Source organism: Anolis carolinensis, chromosome 1, assembly GCF_035594765.1.
Source record: "Anolis carolinensis isolate JA03-04 chromosome 1, rAnoCar3.1.pri, whole genome shotgun sequence".
Taxonomy (NCBI): Eukaryota; Metazoa; Chordata; class Lepidosauria; order Squamata; family Dactyloidae; genus Anolis; species Anolis carolinensis.
The window spans coordinates 351678143-351699645 of NC_085841.1; the positions used below are offsets into that span (position 1 = coordinate 351678143).

Consider the following 21503-nt stretch of genomic DNA (forward strand, 5'->3'; position numbering starts at 1 on the left):
ATTTTCTCCCAGCAACAGAAGTTAAAATAGCTCAATACCAACCTTCTAAAACTGATGATGCTAGGAGGTAACAATGCCTGACTTCCTGTCACAATTTCGAGAGGGAGTGCAAACTAAAACAAAGGTATTTGGCAAAAGTGAAGAGTCCTAGAAAGTTTGTGTGACTGGGCTAGGGGTATTGCACATTTTCATTTTTAAGGGATTTTCTTGCATGATTTACAGCAGTGGTTCTCAAACTGTGGGTCCCCAAGTGTTTTGACCTACAACTCCCAGAAAACCTAGCCAGTTTAACAGCTGTTAGGATTTCTGGGAGTTGAAGGCCAAAACATCTCCAGGACCCAAAGGTTGAGAACTACTGATTTTAAGCATATATTGTTGTGAAATGTTCTGTTTATTTTAATTGGGGAGTGCAGGGCTTTGGGGATAAAGGGATTTGGGAACCATAGAAGTGGGGATCAGCCTTTTCTTATCTCAGTTTGGAATGAACAGATGCGCATTGCTTCTGTTCTGAAAACATTTTTTTCAAACTGAATCCCACCCCCCACCTCCCAAGAAGTTTCTTATAACTGTTAGCGATTGTTTCTTGTTAAGGACAGGAAACTTGGTTTGTCAGGAAGTATGAAAAACTTCTTTTAAGCTGTCCTCTTCTTAATGTATTTGACACTCCAAAGGCATTTTAATTATTATTATTATTATTATTATTATTTAATTAACAGTATGCATCTAGCTCATCTGGAGGAGAAAGCTCATGTGAAGAAGGCCACATCCGAAGACCTCATTTGAGACCATTTCATCCAAGGACTGTGGCTCTAGATCCTGATATTCCTATCCTGAACCTTTCCAGTGAACCTGACTATTCTTCAAGCAGTGAACAATCCTGTGATACTGTCATCTATGTGGGTCCAAATGGTACAGCATTGTCAGACCGGGAGCTGACAGATAACGAAGGCCCGCCAGAGTTTGTGCCCATAATTCCTTCCTTGAACAAGAAGAAATGCAAAGAGAATGTGGGTCTTCTAAGAAGCTCTGACAAAGACCATTTTAAGTGCAACACTTTTGCAGAGTTGCAGGAGAGGCTGGACTGTATCGATGGGAGTGAAGAACCTGTAATGTTTCCTGGTGGAGAGATCTCCCCTTCATCTTCTAATGGCACAGTCCCATTAAGTGCAGAAAATGGACTGTCTAAACCAAAACTATCCCCTCCTCCTGGGGGATCAAAAACATCAGCAGTGCCAGAAACTGGGTCTCCAAAGAAGGGGCACAGCCTTTATGTCCAGCGCAATGGTGCTTGCCCTGAGAAGAAGATCCCCCCCTTAAAATCCGACCATGTCAAACCACAAGCCAAGCCAGAAGGCAAGAGAACAGACTCAGACGAAGAGAAGGAGGTGGTTACTGAGTCCAGCCAGTTATCAAAATGTAATGGTATAAAGGGTCAAGAGTCCAATCAAGTTGTTGAACCAGTTGTAAAAGAAAAATCTTCATATGTGAAGAGACCTTTGCCCAGCCCTGCACCTCCACCCCCACATCAACAGGAATCTCCATTGAAGAGCAACCCAACTCAACTGAAGTTTGACCACAGCAATGCAGTCAGGACTCCCCCTGTAGGCATGAGCAAGCAAGTTGCAAGTGAATTGGAACCTAATACTGAAGGAAACAGGTTTTCAGGGACCAGCAACACAGAGCATCAAGGAGATGGAATTGAGGTGCATAGGTTTAGATCTTCTTTTCGAGGCAAATGCTTTGACCGGGACATACTGACAACAACAGTGACATTGCAGCAGCCTGTGGAGCTTAATGGGGAGGATGAACTTGTCTTTACGGTGGTGGAGGAACTCTCTATTAGTGGTATCTTGGATAACGGAAGGCCTTCCAGTATCATCAGCTTTAACAGTGATTGTTCTCTACAGGCCCTTGCATCTGGCTCCAGGCCAGTTAGCATCATCAGCAGTATAAATGATGAGTTCGATGCCTACACTTCCCAGGTTGCTGCCACTGGTGTCAACATTGACATTGTTGTACCCTTTGCTGAAGGACCATTCTCTAGCAGCAGCAGACGATCCTCCATCAGCTCATGGCTAAGTGAAGTCAGCATCTGTACAATTGAAAGTGAGGGAAGGCAGGGCAGTGATGGGTTCCTGGCACAATCCTCTTACAGCTGTAGCAAGTCTGTGGAACCCTTTAACTTGGGTTCCCCTAATGTCCCTCTTCCATTGAAAGCCACTCTAAATGATAGTGGCTTTTGCTTTTCTGAGCTGGACAGTGGGAGCATAAATTCAAGCAAAGCATCATCAGGGGCCAACAGCAACTCTCAAAACTCTGATTTAACCAAAGCATCTCAGACTCTTTGTATCACTGAACAATCATCAAAAGTTAGGCCTTCTAACTCTCAAAACACATCAGTGATTGAAACAATACATTCCAGTCTTCCCCGAAGAACAAAGACTACCTCATCTTCAACCCACAACAATAGCACCCTCAGCAATTACAAGGAACTGCAGAAGTCACATGTGATGTTTGAAGACCCCTGGTTGCTTCGTACAGAAGCAAATGCTGCAGATCCTTTGTCATCTCCAAATATTCACACGCCCAGCACTGAGAAGCAGTCCGCAAAGTCCACCCAACAATTTGGTGACTTGGTTAGACCAACAAAATCCCAAACCATGCTTGCATGCTCACAGCGGGTGGTTGATGGGTGCGAAATGGCCAGCAAATCTTCCAGTGGAACAGCTAAAAAATCTGAACCTCTCACAAAAATGCCACAACTCAGAAGAGGAGCTACTACACTTGGTGTAGTTCCTGTGTCCTATAACAACAGTGTAACAGCTGACAGGGGAAGCTCTGAAGCTGGTTTTGCCACTAGCAGCCTCAAAAAGAAGGTACAGCAAAAAGCTAGCTTGTTACCAAGGCCCAATGGGATAGTGCCTCCAATGCCCCCTGTACGTAAATCAAGCCTTGAGCAGAAAAATGGGGGCATAACCAGTGGAAGTGGTAAAACTGTAGGACTGGATCCTGCTAGGGCCTTTACAGCAAAAAATGAGGATGAGGTTGATTTGCGATTGAGAGCTGGGTCATGTGCCAGCGAAAATGTTAATAGCAGATGCAACCTCAAAGGAGACCATTCTTTGCCCAAAGCAACCTCAAGTTTAAAGTCAAAGGCATCAAAAAGTGAAGCCATTCACCGCTATGGGAGCCACATGTCCCTTGAAAGATGTGATAGCTTGATATCTGTTGGATCCAAAGTTAATCCAAATAAGGAAAATGGTGGTGGAAGCATTAACAATGGCAGAAATGGTCGGTTGGTCCCCAGGCTGGGAGTTCCCCATGTTGCTTCTGGTCTGACTTCACCTCCATCATACACCACACCTTTACCCTGCAAAAACAGTCAAGCAAAAAGTGTGGCAAGTCAGAAGGGTGTAGCCAGTGGGAATAAGAGCCGTGGCCTTTCAGCCAGTGGATCAAAGTCTCTGAGCTCCTCTGTGAAATCATTAGCACAACCTGCTGGGAAGGCTTCGAATGCTCAGTTGAGTGGGAAAACAGCTCCAAGGTCAATGCAAGGTGTAACTGGAAAGCCTGGTCGCGGGACCATTATGGGAACCAAACAGGCCATTAGGGCAGCCAACACTCGTGTTAATGAATTGGCATCAGGGAGTTCAGCCAAGATGAGTCACTTCCGAGGCTCAACAGACTCTGATAGTGGCAACGACAGTGGAATTAATCTTAGTGATGAGAAGTCACAAATCCTGATGCTTCCTTCTCCGTACAGCAAGATAACTGCCCCAAGGAGGCCTCAACGCTATAGCAGTGGACATGGGAGTGATAATAGCAGTGTCCTAAGTGGGGAGCTACCTCCGGCAATGGGTAGGACAGCTCTCTTCTACCATAGTGGTGGAAGCAGTGGCTATGAGAGTATGATTCGCGACAGTGAAGCTACTGGCAGTGCATCCTCGGCTCATGATTCCATGAGTGAGAGTGGCATGTCCTCACCTGGTCGCATGAGAAGCTTGAGATCTCCCAAGAAAAGATCAACAGGTAATGCCAATGAAACTCAAATATAAGTTAATCAAATGTTTCTAAAGCAAATATGCTAGATCAGTTGGGCTTCTAGATAATTCTGAATACACCATCTTTGAGGTCAATAAAATGATAGGTAAAGTGCCATTAGACTGGTTTGTGAAACAGAAGATGAGTTGAACACCTACAGGTCATTGATCCATTAGAAGCATGTGGATGTAGCATAAGAAGCATTTGATTAACATTCAAGGCAAATGGAAAGTTCTGAGGCTTTTGACTCATGAATTCTGTCAGCAATTCTCAAGTGGATATTTGTTAGTGATGGATATTTTGGACTACTTACGTTATGGGAAAGATGTTATTGCTGCTTCACTGTGAGATTATCTCTTTGTTGTATGCCCTTAAGTCTGCTCCAGTTTATTGCAACCCTGAGATGAAATACAGTTTGAGTTCTCCCTTAATTGGAAATAGAAAATCGGGCTTCTTGCACCCAAACCTTGCATGTCTTTCTCTGCAAAATATTTCTTGTGCAATAATTCCAGATATTTCACACCAGGAGAAAATAATCTGCAAAATTTGAACTGGTTGATTATTCTTCCTAATTTTTAACCTGGGAATGAATAAATTATAAATATTATTTGAACCTCTATAGTGAATGGATGTTAATAGGTATAGATATATAGATGAATGAGGATGTAAGGAACACATGTAGTGGTTGAATGGCTGGATAATAGTGTTTGTGTTAAGAGTGATTGTCAATGGGGCTATGGGAAGAATAGATTTGGATGCCAATAGATGTGGATAGTGGAGATGTTGCTTGTATGTGACTGATGGACGGATGAATATGGATAAACTGGTTAAGCACTGGGGCATATAGAAAGAGGGGGGGGGGATAAATAGGATTGCAATGAGTGCAAATGGTGTATTGATGTGAGGATGATTTTTCACACAAGGGAGTGCAGCCCTCAGGGTGGGAATAAGATATTCCTCAGCCTTCATTTCAAGATCTTGTGTTTATCTGGTCGTTTCAAAATATCTTTCTAGTGAGTCTTCCTACAAACCTTTGATTGACAGATCCCAAAGTGAAAATTAAAGGGTTATAAAAGAATTTGATAAAAACAACACAGTAAACTTTGTGATTAATCTGCTAATTAACTACAAACCTAAGGCTTTCATTAGTTTTACAGTGCATTTAGACAATCAACTGAAATTAGAAATAGATTGGAGATTCACTGGTATAATCAGTTCCGAGCCACTTCCTTTCACAGAAGAGTCTACAAAGACTACTGCATGCTGCATTCTCCAGTTTTGGACAGAAATGGATAAGGGGCCTGATCTTATATGATAGTTTGTTCTCTAACAGGGCTTTCCACTTTTTCCACAGAGTATATCTTGGCAGAGAACCATTCTCCAATGTTTTCTTTTTGGAGAGTGGGATAGAAGTAGAAAAACGAAATCATGACAGCAGTATTAGCAGCCTCCCTTCCATTCCCTTCTTAGTGTTCACAAGTTTATTTGTACTAATCTATTTACACATTGGCAACATAAATAACTTTATTCTTGTAATAAATAAATGGCTTTGTACTCAGCTACAGAACATTCTTTATCAACCAACACTTGTTAATTAGAAAATGGGGGGGGGGGAACCCATGTTACAAGTGTACTTTTCCCAGTTATTCATACATATTTGCATACTTTATAATATATATCTAATTGTATCCTTTTGTGGGCAGAAAGAGCTTTTGCCTAGTGGATTTTAATACTTTGGTCATATCATGAAAAGAAATGACTCACTAGAAAAGTCAATACTGCTTGGTATCGTAGTAGGCAAACTGAAAAGATTCATTCCAGATGGATTGACTCAGTCAAGGAAGTCACAGGCCTGAGTTGGCAAGACCTGAGCAGGACTGTTAAGGATAATGTGACCTGGAGGTCTCTCATTCATAGGATTGCCATAAATAAACTTGAAGGCAGTTAACAACAAATATTAAAATTTAGTAAAGATGGGATGCACAAGGAGGGTCATGTCCAGGTATACATTTGCAGTTTTGGTTCAGTTGCACAACATTGCCATTGAACACAAGGAATTCATAGCACAATTTACAACTACATGTGGAGATGTAAACTGTGCAATATATATGCAAGGTCTTGCCAAAGGCATGGTCCTCATCTTCAGGAGAAGGCTGACAACACTCACTAGCATGTTCCTCAAATGTGTGGCTTTTGGATTGCTCCTAGGAGGCAAAGTGTTTGATCAGGCTGTCCTGACAATTTACCTGTCCAGTAGCACAGGTAGATCTTTAGCACCCAGTCTCTAAGGATTTTAACTGGAAGTCATGTGTTGAAGCCCTCTTCTTCTGATAATGACAACTTTGTTTCCTTCTTACAAGACAACTGTGCCTGGGGCCTCTTTCTTTTGCCATTGTTGTACCACTTTTGCCAGTGTAGATAACCAGCATGATCCTGGTCCCAGAATCCATTTTCTAAGCATCCCTTATCTGCTGATTTCACTCCATCTTCATATTGGAGAGTTTATCCATCAATCCACCCGTTCTCTCACCTTCTCTTTTTTACTTTTCAAATACAACTCTATGGCACAAGCAGAGCCATTGCCAGAAAAAAAAATTCAGGGTGTGTGCGTGTGGGACCTTTTTTTTAGCGAATCATGAAGAGTAGTTCCATAGCGCAAAATAATTTAGAAATCAGTCTCCAATGATAAACTTCAGTGGACACTCATGGGGATTTGGTTAACCAGTTAAAATTCATGAGTAAACCAGGTTTTTTAAACCTGAAAACTTTGGGGGGGGGGGGGTTGAACCCCCTAACCCCCCCCCCCCCCCGGCTTGGCTACAGCCCTGAGCACAAGTGACTCACATGGACGCCTTCCAGAGATGGTAATAACATTGTTAGCAAGGGCACACAGGTTGTCCATTTTCCTAACTGGAGTAGCTTATTTTAGATGAGGTGAGCCTACAGCTCTGTCCTGTTTACTCTTACTTTTCCAGCAAGGATACTGTAGATGCATGCGGCTGGTTGTATCTGGAGTGGGTGCTGGAGTAGCTTTGCTAGGACAATTCATGGAATGAATTTTGGGCACCATTTCAGAATATCCCTGGTTCTGAACATCTCTTATACACCTGAACATCTGAAACACCATTTTAGAGCACTCTATTTTAAAATATTCCTCGTTGTATGTGCAAAGTAAAGACATATATGCATATGAGTGTATGTGTATGTGTGTGAGAGAGGCTATAATGATGTGTGTCCTGGTTCTTGTGTCCAGTCTGCTCCCTTGTGCATCCAATCTGTGTAAAGGTGCAGTTTCAGCCTTAAGCAGCTGTTCTCTTTTCATAGCACATCAACCTCTTAAGTCTCTCCTACAAATCAATATTAACAGCTGTATAAAGTTGCACACATATTGAAAAGGTATTACTGACTGATGGATTTGTATTTGGCTTTTCCCCAGGAAATGCTTTATAAGGTATTTCTTTTTAAAACGACAAACAGTTCCTTTTCTCGATTGGAGTTGTCCTCTGTCAATAAATTACAGCTTACCTTTGGAGTGCTATGCCACTCCTGATATATTCAGAAGCTGTTCTAAGCATAGGTTTGGCAGATGCAATGGGTGGAATGATTTGCAGCAGAAACCGGTGAATATGTGTTCACTAGGAATTACTCCCAGACACATGGGTATAAGGAGATAAGCCTTAACACTAGGCAGGTATGACTTTGGCATATATTCAATTGTTACTTCCAGTCAGAGTATATCCACATAAACAGGAGATGAACATGAATCTTAACTTATCAAGTTCCCATTGTTTCAGTAGGCCTACTCTAGTTGGGAGTAATATATCCCGTTATTTTCTGTTCAGAGCTGAATTCCTTTTGGTCTAACCCATTGGGTGTTGGGTGTGGATGGAACCATACCTTCTCTTTTCCCCCATCTCTCTCATGACCCTCTCTGTGTTCCTCTTTTTTTCCCCCAGCCAGTGAGCAGCTGAACTGGGTTCAGGAAACTCATAGAGTTGGAAATTAGCTTCTAATCAAACCCTGTGCTAGATCATTTTGTAAACTAACAGTTTATAAAGGATATTTGAAATCAGGAAGAGCCAGCAGAGTGTAGTGGTTTGAGTCCTGGAGTGTGACTGGAGACCAGTGTTTGAATTTCTGCTGGGCCATGGCAACCTACTCGGTGACCTTGGGCCTGTTACATTCTCACAGGCTGGATCTACACTGGGAAATAATGCAATTTGAACTGCATTATAGGGTCAATGTAGACTCATAATGCAGTTCAATGCAGTGAAACTGCATTATCTGAGTCTATACTAACCACATAATGCAGTTTCAGGCTGCATTATATGGCAGTGTAGATGGGGGTTCAGTCTCAGAGAAGGGGAATGGCAAATTTCTTTTGAAAAAATAATGCCCAAGAAAATCCTGTGATTGTTTCGCCTTATGGTCCTCATAATTGGAAATGACTTGAAGCCACACAACAATGTGAAATTGGACAGAGAACTGTCAGTGGCTGCTGTTACTGCACCTGATCCTTAATATTTCATCCACTTATATGTTTCTTTCCAACCCCTCCAATAAAAACTTTGAGACATAGGATGTCTTAAAAATGCTTAGGGATATCATGCAAGTGGTTTATTTATTTTCTAGAATAAATTTTTTTCCAGTCTGAGTGGCTTTGGTGAAATTCTAGAGAAAATTAGGAAAATGCATTCCAGTCTCATTCCATTTGCTCCCATCTTTCCCGGTTTACTAGAGCAGATTTGAAAGGCTGCTTCAAACACAGGCTTTGTCTTTGGATTAGGCTTTGCATGGATACAAATGCACTCAAAATTGAAACATTTCTGTATTTGGAAAACCTCAGGTTTCCAGCGGCGACGATTGATCCCGGCTCCTCTTCCTGAATCCACATCCCTGGGAAGAAAGCAGAATGTCGCCGCTCAGTGGGTTGATCTACCACCTTTGCCGGGCACTTTGAAAGAGCCGTTTGAAATTAAAGTTTATGAGATTGATGATGTGGAACGACTACAGCGACACAGACAAGAGGAAAGTGAGGTCAGCACATATTTCATGGCAATGCTGGACAATTTCAATGACACACGCATACACACCACACACAAGGCTTGCGATCTAGTGAATGGTGTTAGAGAAGAATAGATTGCAATTCAAAGCACTGTTGTTATGTATTTTTTCCCATTCATATGTTGGGGTGCCTCACACATTGAGAATAATTGCTGTCTGCCGTTAATTGTGTTTAACATGGCTGATGGAGTGAGTGGAGAATATCAATTAATACGTTACGAGAAGGCTTTATAATCATTGCCTGCCTGATGAAACTTTATGGGCTTTCCTTCACTACAGGGTCATTAACTCTTTATGTAAATGGCATAAAGTATCCCAGTTAGAATTCTGTTAAATGCTAGAAGTTGTGAGTTTAATTTACTTGTAATTGACAAAACAATCCCATTAATTTTGGGTGGGTGATAAAATGGCAGCCATTACTCTGGTAACACTTTTTAATAATCATGAAAATCACTTTTCCTTCTCTTTTTTTTTCTTTTGAAACAGCCTTTCCAGGATGTTGAAAAGGTAAGTCACGCCTTTGGCTCTTTTATTGATATATTTCCATAATATAATAATAATATAATAATTTATTTATTTGACCAGTCATATGACCATTTCAAAGTACAACACAAATAAAAACATGGCAGAAAGGATGGGAGGACAGCAGCTGACCTTCTGTTTACAGTCAAAATCTTATTTTCCTGATTCTTCTTTCAGGAAATGTGCTCTTTTCTTGATAGCTTTCAGGATAAAAAGGCTTACTCTGATTATGGTGGATCTTTCTTGTCCTTGCAAGAGGAATGTCAAAAGATCATTTTTGTTGGGGGACCTAAAATTAGATAGTAATGGATATAAATATCTGTATCGAAGTTCAGTATATGCTGGACAGTCGGTCAAAAAATGTTCGATATCTTCCACTATTTGTTCTCCCCAAACACAAAATCTCTCATTTCTTGGGATATTACAGTAGTGACCAGTTTGCATCATCATACCGAGTTTTTCAAACCTGGCCCTGGTATATATTATTCTTAAGGGTAACGGAACTGGAATGGTCAGATAGTGTTCTAAATGAATATTCATTTTGTGGGAAACTAGAAAGTTTGTGGCAGAAGAACCTACCTATGCTTGCTAGGTCCAATTGAGCATAGATATCACAAGTGCGCTGCATGAGCCCTTGTTTTGCCCTAGGTCCTAGATCGTCCAGAAATTGTAAAGGAAGGCCAATATTAGCCATCTCATTGTTTAGAGCCACTACCCATAATGACTTGTGGTCATGCTGGACTTGCTCCTCTAGACATAGGCGAGGAAGTAGCATTGAAACTCATATGTTTCTCTGTACAATATTTCCATAATATAGTACAGAGAAACATATGAGTTTCAATGTTACTACATATGTGGTATACAACTCAGTAATATACACTCAGAACACAGATTTATGGCCTGAATCCTATTGGTAGTCCTATCTAGATGCATTGAAACAATTGTTAAATTCTGCATCAAAGTTTATGTAAATTTCATTGATTCAGTGTGTCTACTGTAGTTGTCAATAGCAGTAGGATTCAACTCTATTGATGCTTTATGGAAATCTGAAGGTTTTCACAAGGTTTTCTTCACAAGATTTGTTCAGAGGGGATTTGCCTTTGCTTTCCTCTGATGACAAAGTATGACTTGCACAGGTTCACCCAGTGGCTTTTGTGGTCAAATGGGGATTTGAATCCTAGTCTCCAGGGTTGTACTCAGACATTCAAACTATCACAAGTTTGAAATCTACACCAGTTAAACTGATGACTAGAGTGTCCTATTGTATTCACTTTTGTTATGCAAAGTGGAGAAAGGGAGTGTTTCAGTAGAGAGAGCGCATTTTTGGACTACAATTTGCAGAATTCCCCATCAACATGACCAGTAACTTGTCCAAGCTCTTGGAGATGATACGAAAAACTGATGGAAGAATACTTTAGTTTGCTGGGGATTAATGTTCTAGTGATGTTTTGGAGCTGTTTTTATCTCTCTGGAAATTTTAGATCTTCTAAAATAATACAGTTTTTGAAGTTTTGATTTCCATTAAAGTAAGATGTGTCATGCCCCAAGAGCTTTCATGGGAAAGAAGGTTTAATGCAGTGGTTCTCAACCTGTGGGTCCCCAGATGTTTTGGCCTTCAACTCCCAGAAATCCTTACAGCTGGTAAACTGGTGGGGATTTCTGGGAGCTGTAGGCCAAAACACCTGATGACCCACAGGTTGAGAACTACTGGTTTAATGTGATGTCCTTCAGATGTTCTGGATTGCAGCTGACAACATGTGTAGCTGTTGGCCATGCTGTTGGAAGTTGTGGCCCAAAACTATTTGGACGGCAAGTTTGTGGGCAGATTATGGGGTGATTCATAAGACAAACAAAGAATGAAAACAATGCATACTACTGGAATTGAATTTTTGTAGCAGAGAATTCACACTGATGCTGTGTAAAACCCTTCTCCTGAGCAGCCTTACCTGCAAGATTTAGAAATAGCAGTTGCAGTTGTTTTTTCTGCTGATAGCCACTGTATCCCACCTCCACTTTTCAAAGGCAAGCAGAGATAGATTTTACTGTTTTAGTTTTGCTAACTAAATTATATTTATTTTTTACAGTGGAGGAAGAAACAATTTCTTTACATCTGGTTGTAATTTAAGAGTATCATTGAGAAGTACATTAGCACAGGGAATAGCAATAAATGCCTTAAGTGCTCAGCACATGTTGTTTTTATTAGGTTAGTATCTATGCCAGTCCATTTCCTGCAAGTGTAACAGGGCTGAGCGAAGAGCCTTTCCTGGTTTAATGTTGCATATTTGTGGTAGCTGATGCTGAATGATGAGGGCAGTGGATTCGTAAGGATGAGGGAAACACAAGCAGATGGTGGGTGAATCACAGACTGTTCATTTTTTTGTCTCCCCCAAAGGGCCTGATATATTTTAATACAAAACTGAAAATCCTGGAAAGGCGTCACCAGAGAATTAAAGAAGTGAAAGCAAAGCACGAGCTCTTGAAAGATGAATTGGAAGAAACAAAGTGTAGGTTGATGTTGGATCCAAGCAAGTGGAAAGGAGAGTGTAAGTATGCTTTAGCCATAAGTGCAATGATTTCTGATTTGGGGAAAATTAGTCATGTAAGGGATGCTGACTTCAAGTAGCTAAGAGAAAAAGAGTTTGATCCTCTGTTCTCAAAATACTGCAGAAGTAGAAGTGATCCAAATACCTGTTACCCTTTTCATAAGTTAACCATAAAATAGAGATACCTTTATTAGTCAGCCCAAATGCCCAGAAATGCATTACAGGTTGAGTATCCCTTATCCAGAACTCCAAAATCCTCCAAGATCATCTACATGAGTGGTTGAGATGGTGACTCTTCTGCTTTCTCATGATTCAGTGTACACAAGCTTTGCTTCATGCATGAAATTATTACACTTATTGAGTATAAAATTACCTTAAGTGAAAAGGTGTATCATATCCAAGCTACCTCATTATGTCTATGCAAGTATTCCAAAATCCAAAAAGTTCAAAAAATTGAGCTCTTCTAGTACTAGGATTTTAGCTAAGGGATACTTTTGGTTGCCAAGAAGGGTATTGTTCTTTCGTGGATTTTGGATTTAGTTGTATTTTGCTGCATTGCCAATACAACTACACTTGTGTATAAATTAATCATGCATTTTGCCAACCCTATTTTGTTATGCTTTAACACAAAGGTGTACTTTTATGGGTGGCCAAATGCCCCATGAAATTTCCCTCCACTCCCCAAATTTCTAACATTGTAGTACCTTAAAACTTCCTTTAGAAATAAAGTTTAAGTATCCAAAGGAAAGGGGCAGGCAAATTTACTGGAGGGACGTGAAACAAAAAACCTGCAATGTGTAGATTTCAAGTTTTCAACATCTTACTATCTGCAAAGTTAGACATTTTGGGAATGAAGGATCATTTCAATTGCTGGCTCCAAAATTCTCACGTGTAGGAGCAATGCCCTCATCCCCTCCCACCCCAGCAACATCTCTAGTTTAACATGTTCAAAGAGTGGTCACCGACATTTATAGAAACACATGGCCTGTGCTAAATATATGTTAACAGATCTTAAGTATGTTGGTTCCTTTGATGCTGCTAATGGTCTGCTTTGGACTCTGGTGCCACTCCTAAGTGCTCCTCTTTGATCTTTTCTTTGCATTCCGAAGGACTGTATGTAGTCATGTAGAAGTCTTTAAAAATTAGTCAAATAATCAACTTTAAAAAACTGGATTTACATTTATGGTTCAGTGTAAATACGGTAGCTTAACCTTTATCAAACAGAGCCATCCCTTCTCTGAGTTGTGAAAGAGGAGTTTAGTTCACCCCAGGAGAACCTAAAAGAATCTCCTACCCCATCTACTCTCTCTTCTGGTATTTTCGAATGCCTGGATGGGAAAATGGCAATGGCAGCTCTTTGACATTTTTCCTCTAAGGCAGTGCTGCTCAACCTGGGGGTCGGACCTCTGGGACAATCGCGAGGGGGTGTCAGAGGAGTCACCAAAGACCACCAGAAAACACATATTTCACCAATTCCTTCCAAATCCCTCCAGTATTTTCTGTTGGTCACGGTGCGAATTCTGGCCCAATTCTATAGTTGGTGGGCTTCAAGGGGCTCTTTGATTGTAGGTGAACTATAAATCCCAGCAACTACAACTCCCAAATGTCAAGGTTTATTTTCCCTAGACCCCACAAGTATTCACATTTGGGCATATTGAGTATTCATGCCAAGTTTAGTCCAGACCCAACATTGTTTGAATCCACAATGCTCTCTGGATGTAGGTGAACTACAACTCCAAAACTCAAGGTCAATACCCACCAAACCTTTCCAATATTTTCTATTGGTCATGTGCTTCTTTTAAATTATTCTAGAATGGGCTTACTTTATAGAAAAAGGAATGGTTCCTTTTTTGACAAGGGTTAACGCTATACCATAACTTTTATTGAGAAAGGAACTCTTTTCTGAGTAGAGCGGTAAAAATGATGGCAGCCAAGAGCAGGCAACTCCCTGAGCCAGCATTGCTGTTTCCTCTTCTCTGTGGAATGACCCTCAACTTATCCACGGGTCATATCAAAATGCATAATGTGGGCCCTAAAGCCTGCCCTTGACTTATACAGGAGGTCAGCATGAGTATAAATGATAGTTTATTCATTCATTTATTTATTTACAGCATTTTTACCCCACCTTTCTCACCCGAGGGGACTCAAGGTGGCTTACATAAATTGGCAAAAATTCAATGCCCAGAACAATACACTAAAAACAACAGCTCATACAAATCAAATAGCAATACAAGTAAAAACACATTATACAAAATTTAAAAACATATATAAATTTAAATTAAACCCATTCATCCAAGATCCAGTTTCTGTTGTAGTTCTAGTATTTGCGGTATTTTGGATCTTCTGTGAAATAATTGAGCTGGTGTTTATTATTGGTTGTCTTTGGATCACCATGTTAAAATTTGGTTGTATAAACACGGATCATAATTAAGTGCTTAGTATTCTGTTTTGTGGATAAAATTGCCTTCTGTGATTCATATGGGTTTGCCTGCATTGAATCCTCTCCCCAAATATTCTAGGCATTCTTACTCTTTGTAATAACGTGATCAAGCTCGAGTCTCTTTGCCCCTGTTCCATCTTCATGATATTTATGGGAATGAATGGCACATAGTGCAAGGTGATGTTGTTTCCAAATTTGTCCCAGAGGTACCATTTTTATGTGTGTATGTATACGTAGTACATACCTTCAAGTTGCTTTATCGATTTATGGCAATCCTATGGATTTCTTAGGGTTTTCTTAGGCAAGGTATACTCAAGAAGTGGTTTTGTTAGTTCCTTCATCTAAAAATAGTCTAGAGTACCTAGTATTCTTTGGTAGTCTCACATTCAAGGTTGGTCCTGCTTAGCTTCCAAGATCAAACAGGAGTTTGTGCCTTTAGGGTATTTATAGCTGCCCTATATTTAGCGTAACGTGAAGTTCTATCTTCATTCCTTTCCACTTGAGCAGCTACAGCAGTAGAAGTAAGTTGTATCACTGCAGCATTTATGGCATTTTTGACCTAGCAAATCTTCTGGTCAAGCAGGCACTTTACTGGAGGAGAAAATGTCTAGAAATTGAAATACAACCTCGCTGTTCTTATGATGGACACCAAAAGCTCCTGTGAATCTAGAATAAAGTCAGGATAGATCTTGCCTCAGCTAGTTTTGAATAATAATAATAATATCATATTGGATTAGATAGATTTTTTTTAGCACAGTTGAAAACAGCTTAAATGCATCTTTCAAACTTCTCTTATATAATTTGCTCCATGTGTCAATATTATTAAGGCAAGATAGAATACAAATGAGAACTAAAATGTGTGTGGGAGGCAGTGTAGAGCAGAACCACATTCTAAATATGACACATGGATATTTCCATAAACAATATACTTGGGCTGAATTCTCCTGAAGGGCGACATGATTGCCTTGATTAAATACAAACAGGCTGTAACAGAGAGGCGAAGGCAGGTTTCTTCTGTTGTCCCAAATGACAGGGCCAAGTATACTGGTTTAAAGTTAAAGGGGGTAGATCTCAATTGAATATGAAAAGCAACTTATTGATGGTAAAAATGGTTTGACAGTGGGACCAATTTCCTAGAGAATGAGTGGGGTCTCCTCTTCTAGGTAACTTGAAAAAGAAGCTGGCCGGTTCCTACTGGGGATGGTCTAGCTGGAAGTGGGTTGAGAATTGGACTCAGGGGCCGGGGGGCTCCTTTGAACTCTATGATGGGACATATAACCTAATATAACTGGTCTACAGTATCAAAGGCCACTGAGAGATCCAGCAGAGCCAACAAGGACACACTTCCCCTGTCCAGTTCCCAGCATTGATCATCCACTAAAGTGACCAAGGCTGTTTTAGTTCCATGTCCCAGCCTAAAGCCAGGCTGTGCCTGGTCTAGATAATTTGTGTCTTCCAAGTTATGAGACCACTACACATTCCAGGACTTTGCCCAAAAAGGGGAGATTGGAAACTGGCTGAAAGTTGATGAATTGAGTGGGGTCCAGTGATGATTTGTTCAACAGTGGTTTTATAACAGCTCTTTTTAAGCTTGAGGACGGCCATAATGGCACATTCCACATTTACATTCCGGAACCAGTTGTTGATATAAAGTGCAGGTGTGGAAGTCTTCAACTTGACCATCTTACAAGATAGGACATGTGATCCAATATGTTATGGGCGAGAGGGGGGCATGAGTTGTATCCTTGTACTATGCATGAGATAGAATTCTACTTAAGAATGTAATAAAAGCTTTGTAGGGTCACAATAAAGGCCCACCCAATCTAGTAACCTGTTTCCTACAGTGGCAAACCATATGCATATGAAAACCCCCCAAACAGTACAAGAGGACATGAAGCAGTTCTTCTTTACTTCTGATATTCAGAGGCATGCTGTCCTAATCCCAAAAGTAGCACATAGCCATCGTAAACTATTACTCATTGGTTGCTTTACCTTCCATGAGGTTGTTTAATGCCATTTAATCTAGTTCTTTCTTTCTCCTCCCTTGCTTGAGTGGTGAGGCACTGGCTGTAGCAATAAATTAAATATTAAACAGTTTTTGGGTTAGAAGCTGAGTAATAATAACAGTTGTCAGAACAAAGACAACAAAATACCAGCAAAAATCCAACTATAAAACTCATATCTTGCATGACTGTGTTTTTTTTTTTTGAGCAACAAAATATTTTATTGCCACTTGTATGTGAGTCTGTGCTGGGCCAAAAATGATGCAGCTAATGCCTTTCTGCAGACTCATGATACAATTGTCAGACATATCATACAGAAAGCCAGTATGAGTAATTGAGGGCTCTCCCTACTTTAGGCAGAGTAAGGTGGTGCTTCAGGCAACAAATCTGAGGTGTTGTGAAAGAGCAGGGAATGACTGAACAGTTCTAACAGATTTTAATCTGAAAGGTTGACATTGAGATGCTCAACAAACTCCTGTTTGTCTTTTGACACCCACAGTTGAGGTTGACCCTGATCTTGATAAGGAGTCGCAAGATTATCTGGAGGCACTGGAACAAGTGACTGACGAACTGGAGCAGTGTGTGAATCTGTGCAAGTCACATGTCATGATTGTTACCTGCTTCGATATTGGAGTAATCTGTGACGCCCAGGATGGAGTACGTGAAGTGGAAGTGTGAAGGTGGTGGTTTGCAAAAGGACTCAAGGAGGTGGAGCCCAGCTGTCAAAAGATGAGGGGAAGAAATATGTGTGTTGGAAAGCAGAGGTGGAAACATGAAGACTTAATGTGATGAAGAATGTTGTCAAAGTCTGAAGCTGTCGAGGAATTAGAATGTTCTAAACCTTTGTGGTGCCTCAGCAACCTATGAATTGTACAAAGTTCAACCTGAGATTTCTAATGGATGAAAGCAGAAGAACAAAACAAACCCTATCAACAACCAACTCTGTGTGAAAAGCAGAAGTGCCTTTACCCCTTATTTGTGACTTGTTTCCTTGATTTTGTATTTGTTGCTAGAATTGAAACCAGCAAACTTAAACAGACCATAAAATGTATTCCTTTGAAAGATTTTATACTGTATAGTGTAATTTATGACTATATGTAAAAAAAAAATACAAAAATGGAAATTGTAGCAAAAGCAATAAGTAAATTATGTTTTCATACCTGAATTTGCCTCCTTGTTTAACGGAAAAGCTGGTTTTATGTAGCAGAACAGGAAAAAATAAAATAAAGAAATTGTATTATAATTGCTTTTTCATGGTTTAGGATTTGAAATATTTTTATGAACATTTATCTATTGGAAATGTGTATTATGAAATTTCAGAATGCTTGGTTTGTATTAAGTTTTTTATATGCTTCCTTTTTCAGACCATGATTTTCCATGTTTTCTACAAAATATTAGGGCTGTAATGTTTAATTAATTAATCAGTAAGGTTGATTGATTGAAACAACTGTACAACTGCTTTAAAAGGTGCCTCTTGATTTACTGAATAGCAGACTTTTGAAATGTTGTTTACACTTATTTTTAATACAAGTATTTAACAGAACCGGAGGGTGGCAGACATTGTCACTGAAGAAGCATTCCATGTTATGTCTTTCTTAATTTTACAGGAATGCCTCTTTCAAGATGGCGCTGACTGCAATGTATGCATTCATTATTTTAAGATGAAAAGAGTATGCTTTTTTCCTCGAGGGCTAATGTTTTTGTTTGTTTACAAATCTATGCTTTTAAAAAAAACATTTAATTAATTGATGAATCACATAAAACTTCTACCCTAAACTGATCAAGATTTCTTTAATCAGGTGAGAGTCCCATACTCCTGAAAGTCCTTATTCTGATTTGGATTGGATAACTTGGGGTGATAAAGTAGCAATGCTGTCTTCATAAATGGAGGCTGTGTCTTTGTATTGCCACAATATATGTTGCCACACTTCCAAAATCTCACAGTATAGTAGTGCTGGGCAAACAAGCTGCAATTTAGCTTTAAAACAAGGTGCCGGTAAAAATGCCCACATTGTTTTGAAGCTGAATCTTGTTTCCAGGATCATTGTGAAGTCTGAATACAAGATGTACACTACCTGCCATCTTCTTTTGAAATATAATAATGATTTTTTCCTTCAGTGTCAAAATTCAGGAGCACAAGTTTGGGGGCAGTGGGGACCATTTTTTTTAAAAAAAAAATCACAGTAGGTCTATATGCTACTCATGGGCCATATGTCATCTACCAATGCTCTGGGTCAGTGATTCCCAGCCTTTGGTCCTCCAGGTGTTTTGGACTTCAGTTCCCACAATTCCTAACAGCTGGTAAGCTAGCTGGGATTTCTGGTAGTTGGAAGTCCAAAACAACTAGAGGATCAAAGGGAACCACAGCTCTAGGTGGTTGAAATGGAAACCCATTTCAACTAGTATGTAGGCTAAAGTAGAGTAACCAAGAGTGGAAGTGAGAACATTGGTTGCAAGAAGCAACCTATACACTAGGAGAGAACTCTATGATTTCTCATAGATTTCATGTGGCTTTGGGCGAGGATCCTTCCAGGCCTCTCAAAACCCTAACATTTGTGATTTTGATTTGCTGAATAGGTTTCAAGAGCCCTGATTTAATCTTTATTTATAAGTGGGGCATCACTTCATCCCAAAACAATAAAAACAAACAGTAGTGATTCCTGGTCCCCAGTGGATACATTCCTGTGGCCTGCTGGGGAGGAGCAAAAATGGTTCTGCAACCCTCAGCCCATGCCTACTCAGAGTATATGTTACAATGCATAAAGATGCCCGAATGAAACTGCTTTGAGAGGTATATCCAGAACAGAAGCATTGACAGGGAAAATGTTTGAGCATTCTCTACCTGGTTCTTTTTCATGGCAATTCTTTCTCCAGTTGCTCCCTTTCAGAGGTGTTCAGATGTATGTTTAACATATTCAACACATCTGGGAGTCTGTAGCATAATAGAAGATGAATTAAGGGATAGAAATAGTGGCAGGTGGGTGCAAATCATGAAGAACCTCTGAGGCTTCCTATGCTGAAAATTGCTTCAAGTACCCTTGTCTTGAAGAAACAAGTGTCAGGGCTTTTATACACATCTTTTGATAACTGACAACTGACCTCATTTTTCACAGATAACTTTTTCTAGAATTCCTTAACCCAGGAGCATTAAGTATCTCTCCACCTTAACACAAACTATCCAGCTTCCTGTTAGTGCCATATCTAATTCTACCTTCTGTATGTACTTTTTTTAACTAATGAGGAGTCTAATACACTCTTTCCTCCTTCTGTAACAACCAAAGCCTCACTAGATTCACCAAGTCTCTCCAATATTCCCCACTCCCCAGCTATTCTGTTGTTCATGAGGAACTGAAGTCATCAGAGAAGCATCTTGCAGTTTTTACCTATCTAGATGCAAGGCAATAACATCAGCTTCTGAGACCTTCAGAGGACCATAGCAGAGTTTGGTAGAATATGTCCGCAGTTTCCTCAACTCTTCAACAGCCATAGAATGTCTTTGTGGAGGGGAAGATTGAAGTGATATGGTGAATCGTGAGAGGTTTTCAATTAAAACTGACCCTCAGATGATGGCCACACCACAACAAGGCCTCAGTTGCCTGGGGGCAAAAACCTTGAGCTGAGCATCATCCACAGGACTTCACGTTGCTGGCCCCTGCCTTAAACTAACCCGAAGAAGTCCGTAAACAACACTGTTTTTTCTTTCTCTTCTGAATGCAAGAACTAAGAATAAAGGGTTGGATCCAGACTTTTGAAGTCATGAATGGAAAATGTGGACAGCTTTAGATGCCATTTTTTTCTGCCTCTGGGACTTTCTGTAGATTATATGGACTATCTAAAATAAAATTATCAATCCAATTCTGATTTTTAAAAATTAGCATTTATGCTGTGACTTATGGAAAAGGCAAATTGCTGTTCTTGGAGGCTTCCAGGAGAGAAATTTGATTCTTTTTTTTGGCCATAAAGTTAGCCTGGTGACCATAAAACAGCATTGGATGGCTAGGTGTGTATCTGGGTTCACACTTTATCCACCCCTGATTTTAAGTCATACTTAGGAGTGTGCATGCCTTAAAGTCCTCTGTTGATTTATGATTCGCTTGTGAAATCCATGGGCCCACTCAAATAAATTGGATTTAAGTTGGCTATGATGAAAAGAGTCTGGATCCAACCAAACATTCATTACCAAAATTACAAAGAAGTGGGAGAAAAAATGTGCCCTTTTAAAGTTGTTTTTTCTAAATATTAAGTTAAGTCCATATTTTTGTATCGTTTTGACAAGAAATATAACATTTACATTTTTATGAACTTTGAAAGACAAATCTATCTTTTTACAGTTTTTCTAAGGAAGGCAAACTCTCAGGATTGTTTCTAGACATGCTGCATGACTCTTGTGCTTTTTTGCCCTCTCCCTTCTTTTTTAAAGGAAACCACTTTTCAGGTGGAGACTATTGATACATTGTTGCCAAACAAAATGACTTTTGAAAACGTTTGATAGTGTGTGTAATCACATTTCATAAGGAACCATATTTTCTGATCATCTTGCTTTGTATGGGGTTGTGTCCCCACCCTGAAAAATCCTTTGTATAAAATGTATACTATAATGGCTTGCTTCAGCTTTTCCATGTGAATAAAAAGATACATCTATTGTTAACTTTGCCTCCTGATTTCAGTGCTTGGTTCCGCTTGTGTTTTGTGCTAGTAATGGAGAATGGGGCAGTTACACTTGCCTCCCTTGAAAAAGTAGCACACATAGAATCATAGAATCATAGAGTTGGAAGAGATGTCTTGATGCCATTGTTTCTTCTCTTCCACCCCAAATTTCACAGCATCAGCTACTGCTGGGGGGATATGCAGGGTTATGGATGCAGTGATGTAGAATTAATTCATAGGGGA

At 40.0% G+C, this 21503-nt stretch overlaps 1 protein-coding gene across 3 annotated transcripts in view; it reads left to right on the forward strand.

The window, feature by feature from the left end:
- Positions 1-21261, forward strand: part of kif26a (kinesin family member 26A) — a 212271-nt gene extending 191010 nt beyond the window's left edge. For all 3 annotated transcript variants that reach the window (XM_062968538.1, XM_008105041.3, XM_062968539.1), the window contains 5 exons: positions 717-4029; positions 8888-9078; positions 9592-9612; positions 12020-12170; positions 17113-21261. In XM_062968538.1, coding sequence (XP_062824608.1) covers positions 717-4029; positions 8888-9078; positions 9592-9612; positions 12020-12170; positions 17113-17291 — 3855 coding nt within the window. In that variant the 3' untranslated portion in view covers positions 17292-21261. The remainder of the gene's footprint in view (positions 1-716; positions 4030-8887; positions 9079-9591; positions 9613-12019; positions 12171-17112) is intronic.
- Positions 21262-21503: the final 242 nt, after the last annotated feature.